This window comes from Drosophila yakuba, chromosome 3L, assembly GCF_016746365.2.
Source record: "Drosophila yakuba strain Tai18E2 chromosome 3L, Prin_Dyak_Tai18E2_2.1, whole genome shotgun sequence".
In the NCBI taxonomy this organism is placed as follows: Eukaryota; Metazoa; Arthropoda; class Insecta; order Diptera; family Drosophilidae; genus Drosophila; species Drosophila yakuba.
In genome coordinates this window covers 18,669,153-18,690,120 of record NC_052529.2, presented here as the reverse complement: position 1 = coordinate 18,690,120, position 20,968 = coordinate 18,669,153, and the positions used below count along the sequence as shown (strand labels likewise).

The 20,968-nt window shown below is 42.4% G+C and overlaps 5 protein-coding genes and 1 long non-coding RNA gene across 9 annotated transcripts; 2 read left to right on the top strand and 4 right to left on the bottom strand.

The window, feature by feature from the left end:
* The first annotated feature begins 129 nt into the window (after positions 1–129).
* On the top strand, positions 130–14,176 carry LOC6539549 (death-associated inhibitor of apoptosis 1). Of its 4 annotated transcripts, none has more exons than XM_039373665.2 (2): positions 130–315; positions 12,708–14,176. In XM_039373665.2, exon 2 carries the CDS (start codon positions 12,788–12,790, stop codon positions 14,120–14,122), a length of 1,335 nt encoding a protein of 444 aa, XP_039229599.1. In that variant the 5' UTR covers positions 130–315; positions 12,708–12,787; the 3' UTR covers positions 14,123–14,176. The 4 variants fall into 4 exon arrangements, with proteins under 4 accessions (XP_039229599.1, XP_015045106.2, XP_039229600.1 ...); XM_015189620.3 differs by lacking the exon at positions 130–315 and adding an exon at positions 5,042–5,415; XM_039373666.2 differs by lacking the exon at positions 130–315 and adding an exon at positions 12,006–12,146.
* Positions 4,048–4,922, bottom strand: LOC120321406. The gene is made up of 2 exons (XR_005561009.2): positions 4,364–4,922; positions 4,048–4,217 (listed from the first exon to the last, which is right to left on the bottom strand). It is a non-coding gene; the product is annotated as an uncharacterized LOC120321406 (long non-coding RNA).
* Positions 14,177–15,860: 1,684 nt separating the features above from the next.
* On the bottom strand, positions 15,861–17,841 carry LOC6534564. The gene is made up of 4 exons (XM_002095204.4): positions 17,682–17,841; positions 16,876–17,434; positions 16,458–16,807; positions 15,861–16,305 (listed from the first exon to the last, which is right to left on the bottom strand). The coding sequence occupies exons 1-4, from the start codon at positions 17,746–17,748 to the stop codon at positions 15,920–15,922; spliced, it is 1,362 nt and encodes a 453-aa protein (XP_002095240.1). The 5' UTR covers positions 17,749–17,841; the 3' UTR covers positions 15,861–15,919.
* A 585-nt stretch (positions 17,842–18,426) lies between these two features.
* Positions 18,427–18,855, bottom strand: LOC6534565 (tissue factor pathway inhibitor 2). Its single transcript, XM_002095205.4, has 2 exons — positions 18,746–18,855; positions 18,427–18,692 (listed from the first exon to the last, which is right to left on the bottom strand). Exons 1-2 carry the CDS (start codon positions 18,825–18,827, stop codon positions 18,502–18,504), a joined length of 273 nt encoding a protein of 90 aa, XP_002095241.1. The 5' UTR covers positions 18,828–18,855; the 3' UTR covers positions 18,427–18,501.
* A 400-nt stretch (positions 18,856–19,255) lies between these two features.
* LOC26536163 (male accessory gland serine protease inhibitor) lies at positions 19,256–19,591 on the bottom strand. The gene has a single exon (XM_015195225.2). It carries the CDS (start codon positions 19,589–19,591, stop codon positions 19,256–19,258), a length of 336 nt encoding a protein of 111 aa, XP_015050711.1.
* Positions 19,592–20,505: 914 nt separating this feature from the next.
* Positions 20,506–20,968, top strand: LOC6539521 (BPTI/Kunitz domain-containing protein 5). The gene is made up of 2 exons (XM_002086374.3): positions 20,506–20,662; positions 20,738–20,968. The coding sequence occupies exons 1-2, from the start codon at positions 20,569–20,571 to the stop codon at positions 20,932–20,934; spliced, it is 291 nt and encodes a 96-aa protein (XP_002086410.3). The 5' UTR covers positions 20,506–20,568; the 3' UTR covers positions 20,935–20,968.

The window sequence follows — 20,968 nt, the reverse complement described above, 5'->3', positions numbered from 1 at the left end:
CTCTTTCCCGCGCCAGCACCCTCTCCCTCTCCAGAAAGCCAAGCAAAACAAAACAAATGAGAACGCAAAACCGACAAAACAAATACCTATAGGAAAGTAGGCTATATAGTCGCATAGTTTTGGCGTAGTCGCTGCAAGACACTCAAACCCACCGGTCGCGTGCACATCGAGTGAAGTACTTTTATTGCAAAACAAGCTTATTTCAAAACGCTCTTTTAATCTTATCGTAGCGTAAACACTTAACGTTTCGGAGCCAAAAAATAAGGGAAAAGCAAATGATAAATTGATACGTTATCACTGCTTAAAATGTCTCTGGTAAGTGGATATTTGTTTGTTTGTATGGCTAGCCAGCTCAAGTAGATTTAATTTTTTGTAGAATAGATAAAGTACCCAGTCATTTCCTTAAATGTTTCAGTTGCCGTGTAGTTTGACTTGGTTTTTATGTGATTTAAAAAGGGTTAACTTTACTACAATTGAAAAAGGCTGCATACAAATAGGCGCCGCCTGACTCCCCCTCTCTCTCTTACACTCCTTTTTCATTCATGTCCTTACTCGCACAGCCATCCCCTGGAAAGTGCACACGGACACCACCGTTCTCTCTCTCTACCCCTCTCACTCTCGCTCTCTCGCCGCTCTTTGGCATTTTCCAGTGATTTCGAAAACAATCTGGAGGTCGGGATAGGGTCAGGCCGTCTTATCTACGTCGTTCTATGGGTTTTTCGGGGCCTCACTGTTACCTTCCACCTTTGAAGGAGATTCGAAGGTGTCTTAAATAGAAGATTTCGAAACTATCTATAGAAAGTAACCCCTTGGATGCTTCCACCCAACCCGAAACCTGCACCTACAGCTGTGACGCACATGGCCGCGCCTGGGTATTACCTAACATTGCATTCTAGATTGTGCCAGTGTACCTTTTATCTCCGCCGATGCTGAGCTCATTCGCCTCGCATTTCATTCATGATGAAACCAACCCCACCCCAAGCGGCGAAACCCACCCACTCGTAGAACGCGACTAGCTAGAATTTTCCTATTTTTAATTACCGCTCAATGTCACTTACATTTACAGCGCTGCGTAGGTTTGGATAATTGATGCGATTTCGCCAATAGCATCAGCTGCTTACCTCACTCATTACACTAATACGAAATTCCACTTGCCTAGCTGCATTCTGCTTTGCGTCATTGTGCTTAACTTGGCAAACAACAACTTCACACTATAATTACTTCCGTTTCTTGTGGCGCCTCGTTCTATTGATAAGAACTGGACTTTAGGGAACCAGAAGTTCCTGTGAAACAACTGGCACATCATTTTCCAGTCTATTCCTAGTAACGGTGACTCTTAAACAGAAAGACTGCGATTCTTATTCATGCAATGTATGAAGTCACTAGCCAGTTTAATAGAATGCTGTTCACAGCAATACTCGAACCTCCTTGATCTTGATCTTCGATCTAATCTACCAAATTCCAAATTGCAAGGCTTGTATGAAATGTGTTTATACATATATTTCAAATTTTACCAATTAAACTTTTTTGCTTTTTTGTATGTAAAACAATGGCATTTCCGAACACACATTAATGGAATTTACTGATAAGTTTGCTTGGGTTCCCCCTGGAGTTATCAAAAAGTACTAGGCATATTCATGTTTTCCAATTACTGGAAGTAATGGCTTTCAGCTTTCTGAAAGCTAGTAAACCACCATACACAATGTATACATAAGCCACAATGACTAGAAAACACTACTTTCTTATCTCTTAAATTATTTCTAAAGTATTACTACTACTATTTAAAATTGAATACATTTATATTTATAATTTCTCCAATCGAAGAAACGTGTTTATCTATTGCCATCATGACCTCGTAGGTTATCCATAAATTCAGTTACGAAATCATTAGATTAAAATGAATTGCCATTGATACATACATACATATGGATATGCACATACGTATGTGTTACATCGATATCGTAGAACATATCTCTTTTGAGGCTCATTCATTTGACAGCAACAGATCCGCAGGACACCTTAGATCGGTGGGTTCATTATTGGATTGTTCCACGCATCCACACATCCACATACCCAAAGGCTCCTGACAAAGGATCGACGGCAGCTGGCGACGTCATGTGCCGCGCGATCCTTTCACTGGAAGCGGGCACAATAAGGATGAGGACCCCTGCCCCAGGAGCAGATGTGCTGGCTCCGCTTTCGGCGGTCCTCTGATCGGTTTATACTTTTATACTCGTAGTTGCTGCAGCTGCCGGCACACGTCCGCAATTGTCGATCCAGTTTCTTTCTTTCTTTTTTTTTGGGCCCTGATTGGAGCGGGTAATTATATGGTGGCTAGAAAAGGGACCGACCGACAGGCAGCACATGTTATACGTAATAGGTAATGGGCAATCTAATCGAATCGTGCCCAACTCGGCGGTATGACGGTATGACACCTTTTGCCAATCGCCTCGCAAGTGAAGAGAATGCAAAAATGGCAAACAGGTTTTCAGCCCGCTGGCTGCATTTGGCTGTCAATTAAAAAGCACAGACGAAGCTAGCAAGAGCCATTACGAATAATACAGTGGAACGTCAGCAACTACAACTTGCTTTTAATAAAAAAAAATATATATATATTTTTATTACTTGGTTATCTATACTCTATAACTAAAACACCTAAAAGTGCGCTATAGAATATAGTTTTAAACCTCAACAGGAGGAATCTGGGAATGACCTGCAACTATGTCATACTTCTGGACAGCTCGTTAATACTTATTTTAAAGTCTAAATATATATTCAAACAAGTTAAGCAAGCTTAGATACCACAAAGTTTTCTGTTACGAATACTCAAATTGAGTCACAAACGCAAAGTTGTTAGTTTTATTATTAAAGCAACAAAGTGACTCAAGTAGTTTGCAACACAGCTGTGAGGGCAGTAAGATAAGCCGCTGTAGGCTATTTACACTGTGGATAAAATAAACTGTATGGGTGAGCCATCGAAATCACAATCACAGTGAGCAGCAGCAAAAACAACAAGAACAGCAAGCGAGTGCAACAACTTTAAAAGGCCTTGCAAGGCCGTTTAGCTCTGAGCCAGGGATTTTGCAGCTCAAACTTGTCCGGCGACTCGAGAGCCAAACTCTGTGTGGTCAGCGGAGTGATCTTTTGAAACCGAGTGAAAAATAAAACACAAGTGCCGCAGGCTCCGTCCGCAAATAGAATGCTCATATAGCCGCCACATTTTCGCTTAATTTCCACCAAAAGACCGCCTGCAATAGTGTCGCCTTGCAACATGTCAAAGTCGTCTAGACTCCGCATTTATAGGCAAATTTCTCAAATGCGTCGCGACATCTTCGTGGTAAATTTAGCAGCGTGTATTTATAAAATTTGAAAAGTTCAACCCGTTTGCGGGCGGACGCCATATGCACATGTCGCGCACTGTTGCCGCGTACTTTCCGTAAATGATTCAAACTTGGCAATCTTTTGTATTTCAGTTCTCGAACGTGTCGGCATTTCCCTTGCCACTACAACGTAAATATTTATTTTTATGGACATTTAAACTTCATGTCATGGGTGCTCAATTAGAAAAGCTTGTAGGACTTTGATTAAAAATACTTCAAGTACTGATGGTTCATTGCAAATCATTTCTTTTCATGTACATACATATGTACATACAAAGCTAGCTGATGCTATCTTGAATAGAGCGAAATTACTTCACTTTCAATCGACTTTTAGATAACAGCGTCAAATTAATAAATTTATTTTTTATTTTAATTAGGTAGCGAAACTAACATAAGTACATTACATTAAGTAAATATATTAAACAAATAGTTTAACAATACTTAGTGGAATCTTCCATTTCCATTTTGTGATCCCTAACATGTATCATAGAAATTCCAGCCATAGACCATATAACCTGTAACAATTACTCAGTATTTGTACTTCGTGCAATATAGATATTAGAGCCAAGCCCCGGAAACCCATTTTCTGTAACCTAAAACCGAAGCAAATAGCTGACTTCAAACGATTATAAAGATACTTAATAACACAAAAACACAATTAAAAAGGTGCTTTAGTTCTGTTGTTCTTTAGTTATTGGTATTGAGTCGGTTACATTACTAACCTTTTTATAGGGGCTATCAATCCTAAAGATCTTACAAAGCTTATCATAAAATGAACGATAAGATTGACACTTTCTATAGATATTTAGTCTGTGAAGACAATCAACTTGGGATTACCTGAAAATATATAGTTAAACCAATATTAATTGTAAAAGTTACATATTGTTCCTTAATAAGTTAATAAATTCAGAGCATTACTAAAATGTATAAAAATCATCTGTGTCGGACGACAGAAAATGTTAGACCAAAAGATTCTTATCTACCTTTTGTGATAACCGACTTCAGGATATTTCGAGCTGCTTCTCTTCAGCCGAATGAGAAGCAGGTAAGGCGCAAATGAGAGAAGGGGAAGGTGAGGGCGGAGTGGGAATGAGGTGCATACACAAAAACTGCAGCTGCTGTCTGCTCTCGCGCTCCCTCTCTCTTTCTCGCGGCGTCTGGAAGGAACCGTTTGTGGGATGAGAGAGAGCGGTAGAAATGCGGTGCATTGACACGCGCCACTTCCATCGCCCGGCGCATGCTCTTCGCTCTCTCTGCCAGGAGCATAAAAATCAATGATCCTGTCTGCTGCATCTGCAAGTGGGAAAGGGATGGCCACATAGCCAATAGTAGTACGTCTATTACGGTTTACGTACTAATACTAGTCGTAGTACAACAACACCATGCACTTGCATTTGCCCATTTCACTTGTTAAACTTGCGCACAATAATAGCCTAACTGTTTGGTTTAAAATAACGTTAATTGGTCCTGCCTTCGCAGACTAAATAAAGTTTCTGCTTTGCGACGTTTTTTCCAAAATTACAGCTGAGAAAGGCCGAACTGCATTAAAAATTCTCCCTTTCGCTCACTTACCCTGCTACTGCAGCGTTGTGTGTCTCTCTCACACGCTGTCAGTGGTAACTTCGGCAGCGCTCGTCTCGCTGGTTCGTTTCAGTTCGGAATCGCAACTCGACTCGTAAAGACGCAATGGATCAGTTGTTTTGAACGCTGTCTCGACTTAAATTTATGCATTTAAAGCTAGAATAAAGTACAAAAAAAAGTATTTACCCGGACTCAATTGTGATAGTTGGCTTTGTAATTGTTGGCGACACAGCAGCAACAATAAATGCAAATACAGAGCGTAGAAGATAACAGAGAACGTGTGCTTGTCTAAGTGTAACATTATTGTGTTTTTCCGTTCGTTTTGTTCACGGAAAATCAATAGTGACTGTGAAAGCGCATTATTTACCCGATTACCATATCGTCGAATCTCAACGTTGAGGAAATTTTCCAGTGGAAACTTGAGTTTTTCAAGAAAAAGAGAAAAGCCGTCAAGGTGAGCCCCAGTTCCATAGCGTGTAGTGCATAGTATTTTGTGTACCCCAAGCGAAAAAATAACCCCAAAATTTAATGAAAACGTGACATCAGAAGGCAAAGGCAAAAGCTAAAATATATTTTGTTTGCTTTGCTTTTATGTTCACTCGCGCACACACACACACTATCTCAGGAAAAAAACACACAGGCGCACACAAGCATACGAGTGTCCAGACGACAAAGTTGTCGCATGTGATTTTACTGAATGAGCTATTTATGTTCCCATTTGTTATAAATACAAAGTACACATATGGTTGCTGCAGTATATAAATATTAGTTATCAGTAAAGGTTTTAAATTAAAATTTCTTTTTAATCGAAACGTTCATTTATTTTTCGTCGGCTGTGAGCCGTTTGTTGTGTGTTCCCGTTTCGTTCGCCCCATCTCGCTCACACCCTACGACCGCTGCGACGAGAGATTGTTTCGTGAAAACATGGCGGCCGTAGAGTTGCTAAATACTCGCACTCTTATTCACTTTAAATTATTTACAAAATTACAAATTTTTGTTTACCCAGCGAATTCGGTGAATTTTTTCGGGTTTCGTAAACATCAATTCAAAATGACACACGCTTGTTTGCACGGCTTTTCTGGCTGTGGAAACACGAAACTTTCCGCCATATGGTAACCCTGTTTTCGCATCGAGTGATTTCATCCAAAATTCCACACCCCGTACTTCCCCCTCGATCGACACTGCTGTTTTAAAAACAACATTCTCAATTGGGCATAATGTGGATGGAGAAGAATAAGGGGCGGTTATTGTACCATACAATGCCATGAATTTCATATGTACATATATTCATCCAAAATTCGGACTACGCAATACACAGTATTCGTCTACGCTTAAAATTAAGCGATGACTATAGCAAGCAAAATATTCAAGTCTACCCAATTTTGAGCAGATTCGAAGGTCACTTTATGTGTCATTCTTCAATCAGATGAGAACTCCATCATGTTCTAATTATATTTAATTGTATTCGACACGGAAATCATTGGTAGATCATAGTGGATATGGTTCAAAGTAAAAAACCTTCCAGTTCCCTATTATACCTTTGAATAGCGTTTATATTTAATTTATTTAGTATTTAATTTGCTTAAACAAGGATTACCTAATAGTTTAAAATAGAATTTCCTAAGGCAATGTATATAGTAACTTAATTTCTTTGAGTGCATCTGAATAAACAGATGACGCGTCAGTTTACTAGGTATATACACATACTTTACTCCATACGATATACGATTACACTGTGTGTAAGGCACTTCCTCTTTTACGCACACACTCAGTGGCATAATCCGGCCCAACCCACCACCACCACCACCACTATCGCCATCGTCATCGCCAGTACCACCAATTCCGGACTGTGGAGCATTAGCTTCTTTGTCTGGCACATCCGCTGCCAGCGGAAGTGGTGCACTCATGCGTGTTTTCCACTCTGCAGAAATGGAGAGAAAAAGAGTCGAAAAACCATACCCATTACCATTGCCACAGAGACGAGCTCTGAAAACCGTTGAGCTGTTGCCACTTTTCACTATGTCTTTTTTGCGCCGAGTGCAGTTTTTATTTTATTTTCATATTTTGCGCACTGTGCCGCTTTTTATGCTTCATTGCTTTGAACTTTTGCGTTCATTTTTCGCGGAACAAAGAGAAAGTCTCGCCAGTCTCTCAGTTTCTCAATTTGAGCTGAGTCCGAGCTTAGGTTTACAGCTCAATACAGTCCGACTTCTATACACAGCCCAAGTTCCCTTATCGGTAGCCGACCTTACCATAGCAAATCGTACTGAAACCGTTATGCCATTCAATATACCATACCATTTTAAAACCGAATGAGTACTTTAATGTAAGACATTGGAACACCCCAAACGGCGTCTTTCTGTTTCGATATTAAACAAATTTATGAATACTTTTAGGGATAAAGTTAATTTAACCGAACGAAGGAACTATAAAAACGCCTGCTCAAACTGGCGTTTCCTTATAGGGATTCCAAGTCGTGGCCTGTTTTCTCGCTGGCAACGTTGCAGGGCCACCACTTCTTCAATTTCCATTATCGCCGCACCCACACACCATCGATGGTGGTCTCTGCGCCCACATTTTCCAATCCCAATCCAAATCCCACTCCCACGAATCGGATTTCGGGAGGAGTCGAGACAATTCGTTAATAAAACGATAGATAAGGTGCTTAAGACACAACAAACAGTTCTCACGTAAATGGTGGGAGTAGAATTTTCCCGAAAAGCAGAATAGAATCTATTGTTTTCTTGTCTGAGTTCCATTTGTTATCGCCAGCAGACGCGACGGCAATCAGCACATGAATGGAAATGGACCAGTCCACAGCGGCCCTTGAAAGAGAATCCCGAACAAGACCAGGCATAAGATGAGGAAAATTACAATTCGGAATTCCCGGAATTCTCGATGCTCGCCAAGCTGAATCATCTCGTCGCCTCCACGACCTTTGAGCCTGGACCGCGTGAAAAACGACCTTTCAGCCATTATTTCCACTAACGAGGGGTCCCCGCATCCCTCCCGCCGCCAACTCCTCATTTCCCCTGATCTTCATCTCACTTTTCCATGAGATCGTACCCACATTCCAAGTCCCATAGAGATGCTGCTGTGATGATAAATGTTTCGCCATCTCACTCGCACACGACTTGACTCTTCGGGTTTGAGAACAGTTTTCCCTTGGTTTTCCGAGGAAAAACGCTGGCGGCGTCGGCGGCTCGGGCACTTTGAACCAAGCCGCCGTTAGTTATTTGGACAATCGATCAATGTTCAATAGGGAAGAGGGAGAAGAAAGGCATTGGTGGAGCGAGAGGGCTATATGGCTTCGAGACAATCTTGATGCATTCTTTAGCAGCTCGGATCGGGGCGCATTTATTATGATTACAATATTGCCCTTTGTTGGCCAGCATCCCAGAATCGCTGTCGCTGTTGTTGTACTTGTTGTTGTTGTTATTCTTCTTCTTGTTGTTGTTTCATCTCCGTTTTCTTCTCGTATTATCGACGTCGGCGGTCGTTTTGTAGCTGCATTTCTTGGAAGGCCACAGCACGCACGCTCACGCACACACACGTACACACACACATTCATGCAAGAATGTTCCTTGTGTGTTGCATTTATTTATTTTTCTGCATCCTCCTTCTGTGAGCTGTTCGCCCCTCTTCATCATCCTCCTCCACGGATTCTTCCACTTCGGATTCTTCAGCATCATCTTCTTCCTCTTCTTGAGTTCTGAGCACGACGACGACTCATGCTGCTGCAGCAGCGGTGGTAGGGGGGTATCTTCCTCCTCGCCCTCCGCTGCACCTCTTTTAACCCTAGCTCTGTGTTGTTGCTGTTGCCCCTGCCGTATCTGGTATCACCGCATTCCAATCTCGGTTTTTTTTTCTGTCGGTGGCAACAACAACAGCAAGAACGAAAAGAATGGTAAAGTGTTTAAAAGAGTTTCCCACAGTCGAGCTCATGTCTCCGGGGCTCCCAAGGTATAGTGAAAACAGCTGGGGTCAATACTTTAGAATCAATGAGTTTGTAGAGAATTGTATTAACCACGGATATTTACTTGGTTAGATGGACCCTCCAAGGAATTTGTTCTTTCTATTACGCATTCTCGGATTCGTGTGAATTTTATTTAAAAAAATTGCTTTAATCTTTTTCTATATCAAATCTAAATTAAAAAGTATAACGCGTGTTAGGGACAGCAACAAGTTTTTTAACTTCCTTGATAACAAAATAGGTACTACTTCATAAGTACTTCATTCTGATACCAAAATCCCAGGAATGTGGCTAGAATTTAAAACTAATGGAATAACTGTTATAGCGAATATATACCTTGCATAGATTTCTAGTTGGTGCTAAGATCAGAGCGATCCTATTATTTTGCGCTCGCCTGTAGTTGTAGTTACAGAACGCAGACCTTCTCCACGGCTTTGGAACTCTGCGGTTACCTTCACTTACTACAACAATAGCAACAGCAGAACTCCAATCACTTGGGCCCAGCTTTACTTGCCCACTGGGAACGGAATGAACTGGCCTGGCCTGGGCTGGCTTGGTTTGGCTTGGCTTGGATCGGCTGGGCTTATTCCAATCAGAAAACTCGAAAGGCAGCTCCAACCACTATGCCACTCCACTCCACTCCAACCCAACTCCGAACTCCAACTCCAGTTTGATTTTCTGTGGCGGAGTTTTGTAGAAAAGTTGCCCGACTGCATTCCATTGGAGGTTCGTTGGTTTGGTTTTGGTTTTGGTTTTGCTCTTGTCTTTCGTGTTCGTTTGTTCTTCTGTCTTTTTTTTGTTTTACTTGAGTTTTCTGTTTGTTGCCTTGCCTTGCCTTGCCTCCTGGGCCTAGCCTTTTGCGTTGGCCTTTGATTATGATTTTCTTTGCTGCGAAGTGGTATTTTCTTCTGGTCTCTGGGATCGAGCTCCCATGCCATTCATGCGCCGCCCAGGAGGCCTTGTCTCTTCAGTCGGTCTTCGGTTGGTGTTGGGTGAAGGCGCTGCTCACGGTTTATCCATCGCTCGATATAAATAGTGTAGTTCCTATCATCCGCACAATAATTTTGTAAAATAAAATTCCATTTTTAAAGTTCAGCAAGTTTTTTGTATTTTGATCGAAACTGGTAAGTGTATAAAGTACCCTGTATAATTGAGTAAATGCAATTGTCTGGCTCTTGAACTTTTTGCGGAATTTCCTGATAGCCCCGGTGAAATTCCAATAGTCGGTTTGCATTACAATTGTTAATGGGCTTGGCATTCCACAATAACAAATAACAGACGTCGACAGAGGCAGCTGTAATTGCACTTTGTACTGGCTAGAGAAGGAAAACAAACAATAATGGGGGGCAGCACTAAAGACCGAAGATCCGAATACTCTTGCTAAAAGTCTTTCCCTTTAGATTGATATGAAACATTGTCAATTCGTGCACTATGATATCACTAAAATCTTACCCCAAATCTTACGGAATTATCTTTACACATTTGAACGATATTAGTTTTTGAAGCTAGAGCATCCAAGGCATTGCAAAGATGCAATGCCGCCTATAAGAGTAGCCAAATTGCAATTACAATGGCAGACAGCATCTCAAGCTTTCTGTGTGCTGCTGGCTGCTCCACTTCAAAAACAATGCGCAATCTCTGCACAGAAACAGACCCCCATCTGTAGCATCCCCCGATCTAGGAGCATCCTCAATATGTACATATGTATATCCCTAGCTCTAGAAGTCAGCATTTGTAAATTACAATTGCTTTTGTTTTTGCTGCACTGTATGTGTACTGTTTTTTTTAGTTTTTTTTCTTCTTGCTTTTGCGCTGCGCTGCACTCTGTTTTCCCTGTGGTTAGTTGTTTTTCCCATTGATGGTTTCGTCTTCGCACCACATGGCCGTCTCGCTTGCACCGCCAGGCCACCAATATGCATTATATGCTGCGCTTTATGCTGCAAGTCGGGCTCCATGGCGGTGGAGCTGGAGCTGGAGCCATAGACGGAGTCGCCGAGTGCGCCGTCGCCAGAGTGGTTTGACTGCATTCCATTAAAACTTTCTCACAGTCGGCTAGCTCGGAGTGCTCCACAGTGCATGGCACTGCCAGCTTACCCGCCGATGGCCCTCTGGCCCCCAGTGCCTCCACCGCCCGATCCGTTGCAATTGTTTGGCGAGTTTGGCTGGTTTGTGGTTGAAATTTGGACTTTGAACACTCGGAGCCCAACTCAGCGGTCGTGCTGAGCTCTTTTTTTTTGTTTGTTTGCTGGTGGCCCAGGCGAGTAAATGTCGAAAAACGGCTGTACAATCTCCTTCGAGGAGACCACCGCCGATACAGTTTAGGTTCCCAGTCAGCAGTCGATAGACAGCGACATGAGGCCATTGATATGATGTTACTTTGGTCTTTTCAAGCTTATTAAAGTAACATGAAACATGAAAACATGAACATGAACTTTAATGAGACCTTATAATTTGCACTTATAAATGATTATTGTAGCTAAAATTTTTGGTCGATTATTTAAAATATTGACAAAATCCGATACAGTACAACGAACAGTTGTTTAAATTCAAACTGATCTTTTTAATAGAAACAATTTATAAAAAGCAGTTTCTTAAACGCATGTACATATATGCTTTTCCTGTCATTACTATAATTGCCAACACAACAACTGACGAGCAATAGAAAACTGCCGCGTGGGCTGCCTACCCAACGATTAGCAGTGATTTATTTGTTGCCGCTTTTTGTAACTACAAGTTGTTTGTTATTAACTTGGAAATTATTCGCTCGGTGAGTCAGACGAGTATCGTTATCGAGGGTTTTTTTTTTCTGGCGCCACCCATTCGCCTATGATAAAACACCACCCACTTAGCACCCCACAGCACTCCTTTCGGTGGTGCTGTTTTGAGATTAGAATACGCTGCGATTCGGCGCACTGCGAAAACGAGCGGTTGTAACATTGCGTACTCTATGGCACTACGAATACTTTTTCAGTCGCAGCTCGGGAGTTTTTCCCGAAAGGAAAAACCACCCTTGGCTCGGGTGCGAGCGGGACAACCGCTGTGTTTTCCATCATCTAAGGGCTCTTAAAGTTCGTTGATGCTGCATCTCCAGTTTCTTGAACTGCGTTTCAGTTTTTCCCTGCATTGTACATACACACTCTGAAAAACGTAGAAGTGCGACGAAGTGTCTGGAAGCTTTGTCCGAGAAAACATTTATACTTTTCAAAAGAAAGGTAATCATAAAACCAAACAGTGATTGATCGATTTCATTTTAAAAGCAACGTTATCATTTAATTAAAGCTGCACTTAAAATGTGTGTAGAATTTTTGCTTGGCAGAGTATGCACCCAAATTAATGGGTTTCAATGGAAATTGTAATTTAAAAAGATAGCGACACTGTCCTGCCCTAATTGAGTTGTGATAAGAAAATACGTCAAAACAAGTTTTGTTGTCGCAAAAAATATATGTTATTCACATCCAAATTTATAGGTTTCATAATAGTACAACAATTTTGAGATGGCTTAAGCTTCCCATTGGCGCTATCTGATGTTGACATTATCTACAATTACAATTGTTTGATATAGCGAATTTCAAGTCGTATAAAGTAATCTTGCGATATTCTGTGACTGCCAGTTGCTGGCAGAACGCGTACAATGTCGGTTTCTCGAAGCGAGTAGAGCCTTCCAAGAGCAGGAGCTTCGAGTGGGATTGGGAAGTCAGGTGTACATAATCTTATCATGCTGATAACTCCTATCACCTATATTAACGTATGCTTTCCTTTGTTCTTCATTTCAGTTTCGAGCTCAGAGGCAAGCAGCCGGAGAAGAAATTAAGAATCAGCTATCCAAAAGAGAGAACAATTACCAGAACACAAAATGGCATATGTGGTAGCCGACCTTCCACAGTCTTATGGACCCAGCAATTTTGGGCTAGTAATCGATCAGGTGGATAACAACACGAACGCAACCCAGCTATTCAAAAACAATAAATTCAATAACATAATGAACGATCTAAACCGCGAGGAGGCGCGCCTAAAGACCTTCACCGACTGGCCGCTGGATTGGCTGGATAAACACCAACTGGCCCAGACGGGCATGTTCTTCACACACGCCGGCGACAAAGTGAAATGCTTTTTCTGCGGCGTAGAAATCGGTTGCTGGGAGCAGGAGGATCAGCCCGTGCCGGAGCATCAGCGATGGTCGCCCAATTGCCCACTGCTGCGCCGACGCACCACCAACAATGTGCCGATCAATGGCGAGGCATTGGATCGCATCCTGCCGCCAATAAGCTTCGATATCTGCGGCGCCAACGACTCGACGACGGCGGTGGAGCTGAGGGAGCATGCCTACGCGGAAGGCCGCATACCGATGTCACAGCTAATTCAGTCGATAGGCGTGAATACTGCAAATGCGGCAGCCAGTGTCGCTGGAATCGCATCCCCGCAGCCGAGGGCAATGGTCGCCACCCATGCGTCGACGGCCACACAGGCCAATGGCGATGTCCAGCCGGAGACATGTCGTGCGCCAGCCGCCAGCGGCAATTATTTTCCCGAGTATCCCGAGTACGCCGTCGAGTCGGCACGCCTGCGCACCTTCGAGGCGTGGCCGAGGAACCTAAAACAGAAGCCTCACCAGCTGGCCGAGGCGGGTTTCTTCTACACGGGCGTTGGAGATCGCGTCCGCTGCTTCAGTTGCGGCGGTGGTCTCAAGGACTGGGACGACAACGACGAGCCCTGGGAACAGCATGCCCTGTGGCTAAGTCAGTGCCGATTCGTCAAGCTGATGAAGGGTCAACTCTATATCGATACGGTGGCCGCCAAACCAGAGCCGGCCGAGGAGAAGGAGGAGAGCTCTTCGATTGGAGGGGACGTGGCCAGCAGCAGGCAAGCTTCAGAAGAGGAGCAGACATCACCGCCATCGGAGGAGGCCGGTTCGGGGGATGTTGCCCCGTCCGTTGCTCCCACGGCAGCCACACGCATCTTCGACAAGATCATCGAGGCGACAGCGGTGGCTTCCCCGTCCAGCAGCAGCAGCGGTTCCACCTCTATACCCGAGGAGAAGCTGTGCAAGATCTGCTACGGCGCCGAGTACAATACGGCATTCCTGCCCTGCGGTCATGTGGTGGCCTGCGCCAAGTGCGCCTCCTCTGTGACGAAGTGCCCGCTGTGCCGAAAACCCTTCACCGATGTGATGCGCGTATATTTTTCTTAAGAGCCCTAATGCGCACCCAAGTCCTCGACTTCACAATAAACAAGAGGAAATCCATTTCGAAATGTGTTAATCATAAGCGTAGGAAAAAATCGTGGTTCAGCAGGCGATCGCAACGGCCAGTTGTTGGGATGCCCGGCAGCTGGCCGTTGCACTTGACAAGATCACAAAGCCTGGTAGTTATTGTAAGCCTACATTGTAATATTAGTTTAGTACAGCACTTCTATGCGTTATTTATAATAAAACTAATATATTACCGAAATCTCATTGTCGTTTTGTCGTGTGGATTACATAGTCTTTAATGGCTCCGCCACGTCGCTTGGGAATCATTCAGTCAATGAAAAGGCACTTTGGCTTTCTTGAATGCAATCAGTTTTATATCAACAAAAATTGATTAGATAAAGTGGTAAAGAGTAGACTGGTTGTTTAATACATCAAAATATTTATTTCTTTGTGCAGAAACCATATCGCCTGCAGTCGTTGCAGGTATGCGATAAGTATATTCCACAGATTAACGTATACAAAGCGTGGCTGGGTCGTTACTATAGAGTAAGGAGCCCTTATCAGTCATTGGTATTAAAAGGTTTATAAGGTTTTGCCATTACTCACTCACCCACGCCTAAACAAAGTGCATTCAACTGCAATTACAACTGCAGTGGGGAGTGCAGTGACCAATCCGTGCTCTTTGTTGCGTTTGTCAAGCCGTACGAATGCTGAAATTTCAGGTTTATGACATGGTGATTTGTTTTTGGAGCTCAGATTCGGATTGAAGCGTTTTCCACATCATCAGATAAACTCGCAGTGCACTTCAATTAGTATAGATCCGGTTTCGCATTAGCCAAGGTGAGAATGCTGCATACCCTGCGAGCGGGTAGGTGCGACTTTTCGGTTGCATCACCCCATATGCATATGGATGTGACATATTCCGATGCGATTGCACACGTGTTAGATAGCAGGCTCTTGCGATACATATTTCATTACGAAACGCCTTGATGAATGAAACATTTGCCTGAGTCATAAGTTCTAAGAACTGCGAAAGGTACGTGTATTTGCTATGTTACTTGCTATTTGCTAGTAGACTGCAAATATCAAAGATCATAACTGGAATGGCATTCGACTATTGCCGATCTATTATGCAAATTGCTGATCTAGTTTCAACTGCTGGCGATCGCAAAGTCAGGCGGTGACCTTAGATTGCGTGAGGCTTTCAATTAACAGACGAAAGTTCCTATGGAAATTGCCTTGATTTGTGTGGGAAACCAACAATTACACCACAACTAATCTTAACTAAAAAGTTTATTCAAGAGCTTTAGAAATAACAATTATAAATTAACTGGGCTAACTTGGTTTGTGAACTAAGTTCAGAAATACAAAATCCTGATATTCGTTAAATTCTAATGTGATTTCATAAATGGAATGTGTGCATATAAATATGTCTGAAATGTTTAATTTCCTACGTCTCAATTTCAAAATAACGTACTTTTGAAGCTTCCATACTGATTTCAACTTTAATCGATGATTTGGTGGAACTTGTTGGATTGGGTTTGGTTCTTAACTTGTTGGTACTTATTGGGTTAGGTTCTTAGCTTGGTTGTCTTCTAAGTGGTTCATGTGCTGGCTAAAAGCTCCTGTCAAATTGGTTTATGAACTACAAGGGCTGCCAACCTTTTTTAAACATGCTCTTAGGGTACACTGAGCAAATTTACTTTTAGTTTTCACTAATACTATAATAATTGTTAAGTTGTGTTTTTCTCTTTTAGATATCTATCATTGAAAGAGGGCTCTATATTATTACAATTTTTAGTACAAGTTAAAAATTTCCAAATGTATATAATCGTTGTTGGCCATGATAAAGGCCTTGTGCGCATTGACTTGTATGGCCAGATCCACGATATTCGTATTGCTGAAGTAGTCCATGGCCACCACATTGGCATTATTGCCCCAAGGTCCTTTTAGCCACTTGTTTATCTTGGGATTGAGCACCGTTGCCCGCTCCTTGGAGGTCTGCAGCTGGTGGGCGTTCAGTGTCTGCTCCATGCTCCTCACCGCCGTGAATATCCAGCCAACATTCCGAACTGGAGAATCCGGCTTCCTGCTGAACAGCAGACGCATATAGTCCAGGGTTTGAGAAATATTCATGAAGCTGGTGCTGAAACGCTGCCACGGCGGGCAAAGCATGTTCGATTCTGGAAAGGTGTTTTATATATGTTTTTAGAAATATGTTTTGGGAAACATGGTTTATAAAAAATGCATGCTTTCAACCTTGCAAGAAGAAGTATCGGAAAGATCGTTTTAAGAACTTCTATAATTTAATGAAGATTTTAAAATGCCAACATACCTTTCTCCGGATAGGGCAGTTCCTGCGTGGGAAATAATATCACCAGATGCCTCTTTTGCAGCAGTACTTCGCTTAAATTTCGATTCGCGCAGTTTTCGTCCTTGCTCACATTCCGCCGATAGGCCTCATCCCCTAGCTCCTGGCGAAGCAGGCGGAATAGCGAACTGTAGATCTCCGGGTGTTTGTAGAAGCCAATGGGAAAACTGCTAAAATCAAGGACTACCATTTCGCCAGATCTTTTAACAAACTGACGAACATCACGCAGAACTCCGAGCAGTGGTGTGATCAGCATGTTCTCGTTGGCTATCCAGAAATTATCCGCATCCTTATCCGTATTCATGTTCTTGTATCTTACAGTTTGGAAAGGGATTTTTATATTTTATTTTTATATGAAATACGAATTAGTTTTAATACTCACCCTATGCTTAAATCGAGATAACGAATGCCAAAGACCAGCTGCGACCAAACATCGAGTTGCTGGGCCACCAGGTAATCCCTGACCAGTATCGAATCGGACTTACTGGAGCTGCCCAGGACGGCACCCGAGGCATGTGTGCCGGGCAGGAAGATGTCCTTCAGCGGCAGCCGACTGACGTGCTTGGTCTGGGCCATCCAGTTGGGCCGTATCTTGAGGCAATCCACGGTGAGCAGCTCAGTGCCATTGTAGCTGGCCACGTAGTGTGGCAGGCACTTTCCCGTGGGATATTGGGTGGCCGGCTGATCTCCACTGTCCTGTTTATTCCAGCCGCCAGGAAAACGCAGCTTGCCCAGCTTGATGGAGGTCAGCATCTTGCCGGTCCTATTGAAAATGCCATTGATACGCAGATCGGGCTGAAAGTTGGAGATGGTCGGATCCTGGCTGTAGATACCCACCCACTGCGGTGGTCCATAGCAGTTGGGACCCCAATTGATCTCGAGCAAGGTTTCCTGCAGGGTTTTGCCCGTCAGCGAAATGGTGAGGTAAACAGGACAGCCCGCTGCAAATACAACGGGTAAAATCTAGGATTAAATAGGGACCTCTGTGGCACCTCCAGTACCTGAAACTTTTTAACTCAACGGGGCTCCGTCTTTGTATCTATAAAAGTTTGGCTCACCACGTCTGAGTTTTGTACACATAAAAAGTTGAGAATGAAGCCAAAGCTAAAAGGCGTAGTTTTAAAAAAGCTTATGTAAAAGAGCTAAGATAACCAACTTTACTTAATTTTTGTTGTACGTAATACTCACCTTCAAGGGAGCCCATCAAAAGAATTGACTGCAGCAAAGGCACCAAGAGAATATGTTTTTGTATCATCTTTAAACTTGACACTCAATTAGAAATTACGTGCACTGTGAATAGATTTGGCGTCTTGTTTGCTCGGCATCCAGAGCCGAATTGAGGCGAGAGATACTTGATACATATCTGTGCACTTCCACACATCTCGTTCCCGGCGACAATTGAATCAACCATTTTCGCCCCCGCAACGCCTTTAACCGCCATTTGAGCACCGCAATGAGCGATTTCGCATACTCAACTTTGATGTCATTTGACCCGAGAGAGCATTTCAAATAAAGATTGTTTTGGGGAAGAAACATTCTACAATACACTTAGTCCGATAAAACAAACTAGAGCCTACTTTCCAAGATTGATTTTGGACTTCCACATAGGTATATCTCGGCCTGCCCAATAAATGTTTGATTATTTACTATAAACTTCAATGTATATAGCAGACCTAATGATTTGTTTCATAGGTAAAGGTATTACAAAAACATACAATCTACCAGATTTTCATTTGAAATGATTCGTTCCAAAGGAAAGGTAGATATTGTTGAAAAATGTTTAATACATGTGGGGAAAACAATTCCCCTACTTAAGGTGATTACGTAAATCGAAAAACTTGCAATTGCATAATCTATAAGCTTTCTTAAATTTAGTAAGAATTAAATCTTGATTTTTCATCGTCGTTGGTTTTATAAAAACGTCTGGTTTTTGAACATATAATTTCTGCTTTTATTCGATCATTTGATTGGCAAAGCTCAGAGTAATAACTTCAAGGAGTTGATGAGCTCAGCGCCTGCACCGATTGCAATCTTCCACTTTGCAGTAGCGATTGCCGTTGCCGCCACAGCCGCGATAGTTCATCTTCTCGCACTTCCTGTTCCGGCTATTATAGAACCACATACCATTCTGGGCAGTCAAGCCGCAAAGTCGTCCATTGCGATTTCCCTCATCCTTGCCGCCAGTGCACAACTGAAAGACTTAATTTGTTGTCGTGGTTAAGGGGATCTCGGACATCGCATTGTTTTGTTACCTGGACGACCTTGGCAAATCTGGGCATTTATATAGGCCACATACAGAGTTAGGCCAGCGATGATCAGGAATAGGGACTTCATTTTGATTACCTCACGTGTGGGCGTTCGATACAACTGCTCCACCGTTCGATTTATAGGAAAATATTTATAGGAAAATACACAAAAACGACTTCGATGTAAATTTCTATAAAGACAATACCTTTATTTGAGCTTGTCCTAGATTTTCGCCTTTAAAACTGTGCTAAATTTCATTAGTTTACTGCTATTGATCGCTATTTTTAACTGAGGATATGGATGTGTGGGTGGAACAAAGCACATAAGTGTGCTAGTTTTGGAAACACTTGAGTGATACAAGTCGGCGGCCTTGGAAATCTGCCTTTAAGCAGGATTTACAAAAGCGGTTTGGTAGAAATAATTCTATTCACCAAGTTTTTCACGATGAATGAATTGTAGAATGTGTCAGAGATGCACCTATGTATAAGTTCGTCTCAAAATGGCTTAGCTTCATTTCAACGCTTAAATTGTAAACAGTTAATTCGGCAGTCTTGAAGGGAGCAGAATCTATTGTTGTTTCCGCCGCATCCGAGGTACGGCATCGGTTCGCATCTCCTGGATTCCCCGTTAAAGTACCACACTAGGGGCATAAACCTCAGGGCACATGCAAATCCAAGCGGGGTTCCAATGTTTCTGGGTCCAAAACATGTCGGATTGCCTGAAAAAGGTTTTCCAGATCTCAAAATGACTAGAAATGTATTTGACTCACTTATTCGCGCGCGGCAAAGTAATTGGGAGTTTGCAAGGGCCACGTTCAGAGTTAAACAAGCGAAAACTAAAAGGAAATTCATTGTCAGCCGATTAGAAATGATTGCTGCAGGTCTGAATCTCATTGTTTATATAGTAAACAAGATTTTTAAAGCTCGGCCTAAAAGCACTGATGATTAACAGGAGCATTGACTTAAACATTTTGTTATTCGCAGAAATTAGTTATTATTCTATTTATATAATCACTGTGAAAGCAGCGAAGACAACTAATTAAAAACTTCTGTTATGAGGTATTTTTAGAATGAGCTTTTAATTTGAAATTAGGTATCTGACCTAAATATGTTATTTAAAGATATTTATACCCGTTACTCGTAGAGTAAAAGGGTATACTAGTTTTGTTGAAAAATATGTAACAGGCAGAAGGAAACGTTTCCGACTATATAAAGTATATATATTCTTGATCGGGGTCAATAGCCGAGTCGATCTGGCCATGTCCGTCTGTCCGTCCGTATGGACGTCGAGATCTCAGGAACTAGAAGTTAGAAAGTTAAGACTAAGCATACAGACTCCAGAGACATAGAAGCAGCGCAAGTTTGTCGATCCAAGTTGCCACGCCCACTCTAACGCCTACAAACCGTCAAATCCTGTCAGTGTTGAAGACTCTTCTTCGCACTTCCACTAGCTGAGTAATTGGTATCAGATAGTCGGGGAACTCGACTATTGCGTTCTCTCTTGTTTTAGAATGTATATTAAAATTATATGTATTCGACAGTGTAAAACGTAAGTAAGTTTATTCACCTTATTAGGCTAAGCAGCGAAATCTTTTATGTCGAAAGCCTTTCCTTACGTAAGGAAGAAGAAGTATTAAATTGTTGCCTATTATTCACTTAAAAACACGTGCCTCTTTCTTGTTTTGCTGCTCAGCTTTTGTATTAAACAATTGCACGCCGAAAATAAAGTTTATCGAATATTTGCAGTACTGGACCTTAAAAGGGGCCTGCCAGCTGAGTTAAGACCTCATTCTGCAATCGTAACTCACGAGTGGAAGTTTGTGGCCAAAATGCGGATAAGCACTTTGATTCTCATCGCAGTAGTTATGGCTGTATGCCTATTTGCGGATGTAACTGGAGTAACTCGGTGCAAGGGAAAGCCCAGTAAGTTGTCATCAACACCAAATCAACACAAGTACACTGTGGAATTTATTTTGAAATTTTAATTTATTTTTCCAGAAGACTCCAAGTGTGCGGGGAACCTCGATGGCGGTAACAATCGCAAAAGCAAGTGCAAGAAGTCGGCCAACAAAAATATGTGGCACTACAATGCACAGACAAAAAACTGCACCCAAATCAATTACCTAGGATGTGGTGGCAATGACAATCGCTGGTGCACAAAAGCGTTATGTGAAGGCTGCCGACGGCCAAGATAAAATAATAAAGTAAATAAACAAATAATTAGACAGA

What these genes read in the sequence shown, in the direction of transcription:
- LOC6539521 (XM_002086374.3), top strand. Translation starts at nt 20,569, where the DNA reads ATGCGGATAAGCACTTTGATTCTCATCGCAGTAGTTATGGCTGTATGC. An exon ending in TCGGTGCAAGGGAAAGCCCA is followed by an intron (nt 20,663 to 20,737) that starts GTAAGTTGTCAT and finishes TTATTTTTCCAG; the next exon opens with AAGACTCCAAGTGTGCGGGG.
- LOC6539549 (XM_039373665.2), top strand. Translation starts at nt 12,788, where the DNA reads ATGGCATATGTGGTAGCCGACCTTCCACAGTCTTATGGACCCAGCAAT.
- LOC6534565 (XM_002095205.4), bottom strand. Translation starts at nt 18,827, where the DNA reads ATGAAGTCCCTATTCCTGATCATCGCTGGCCTAACTCTGTATGTGGCC. An exon ending in GATTTGCCAAGGTCGTCCAG is followed by an intron (nt 18,693 to 18,745) that starts GTAACAAAACAA and finishes CAACAAATTAAG; the next exon opens with TCTTTCAGTTGTGCACTGGC.
- LOC6534564 (XM_002095204.4), bottom strand. Translation starts at nt 17,748, where the DNA reads ATGATACAAAAACATATTCTCTTGGTGCCTTTGCTGCAGTCAATTCTT. An exon ending in TATCTCGATTTAAGCATAGG is followed by an intron (nt 16,808 to 16,875) that starts GTGAGTATTAAA and finishes CCAAACTGTAAG; the next exon opens with ATACAAGAACATGAATACGG. An exon ending in ACTGCCCTATCCGGAGAAAG is followed by an intron (nt 16,306 to 16,457) that starts GTATGTTGGCAT and finishes ACACCTTTCCAG; the next exon opens with AATCGAACATGCTTTGCCCG.
- LOC26536163 (XM_015195225.2), bottom strand. Translation starts at nt 19,591, where the DNA reads ATGAATTTCCTTTTAGTTTTCGCTTGTTTAACTCTGAACGTGGCCCTT.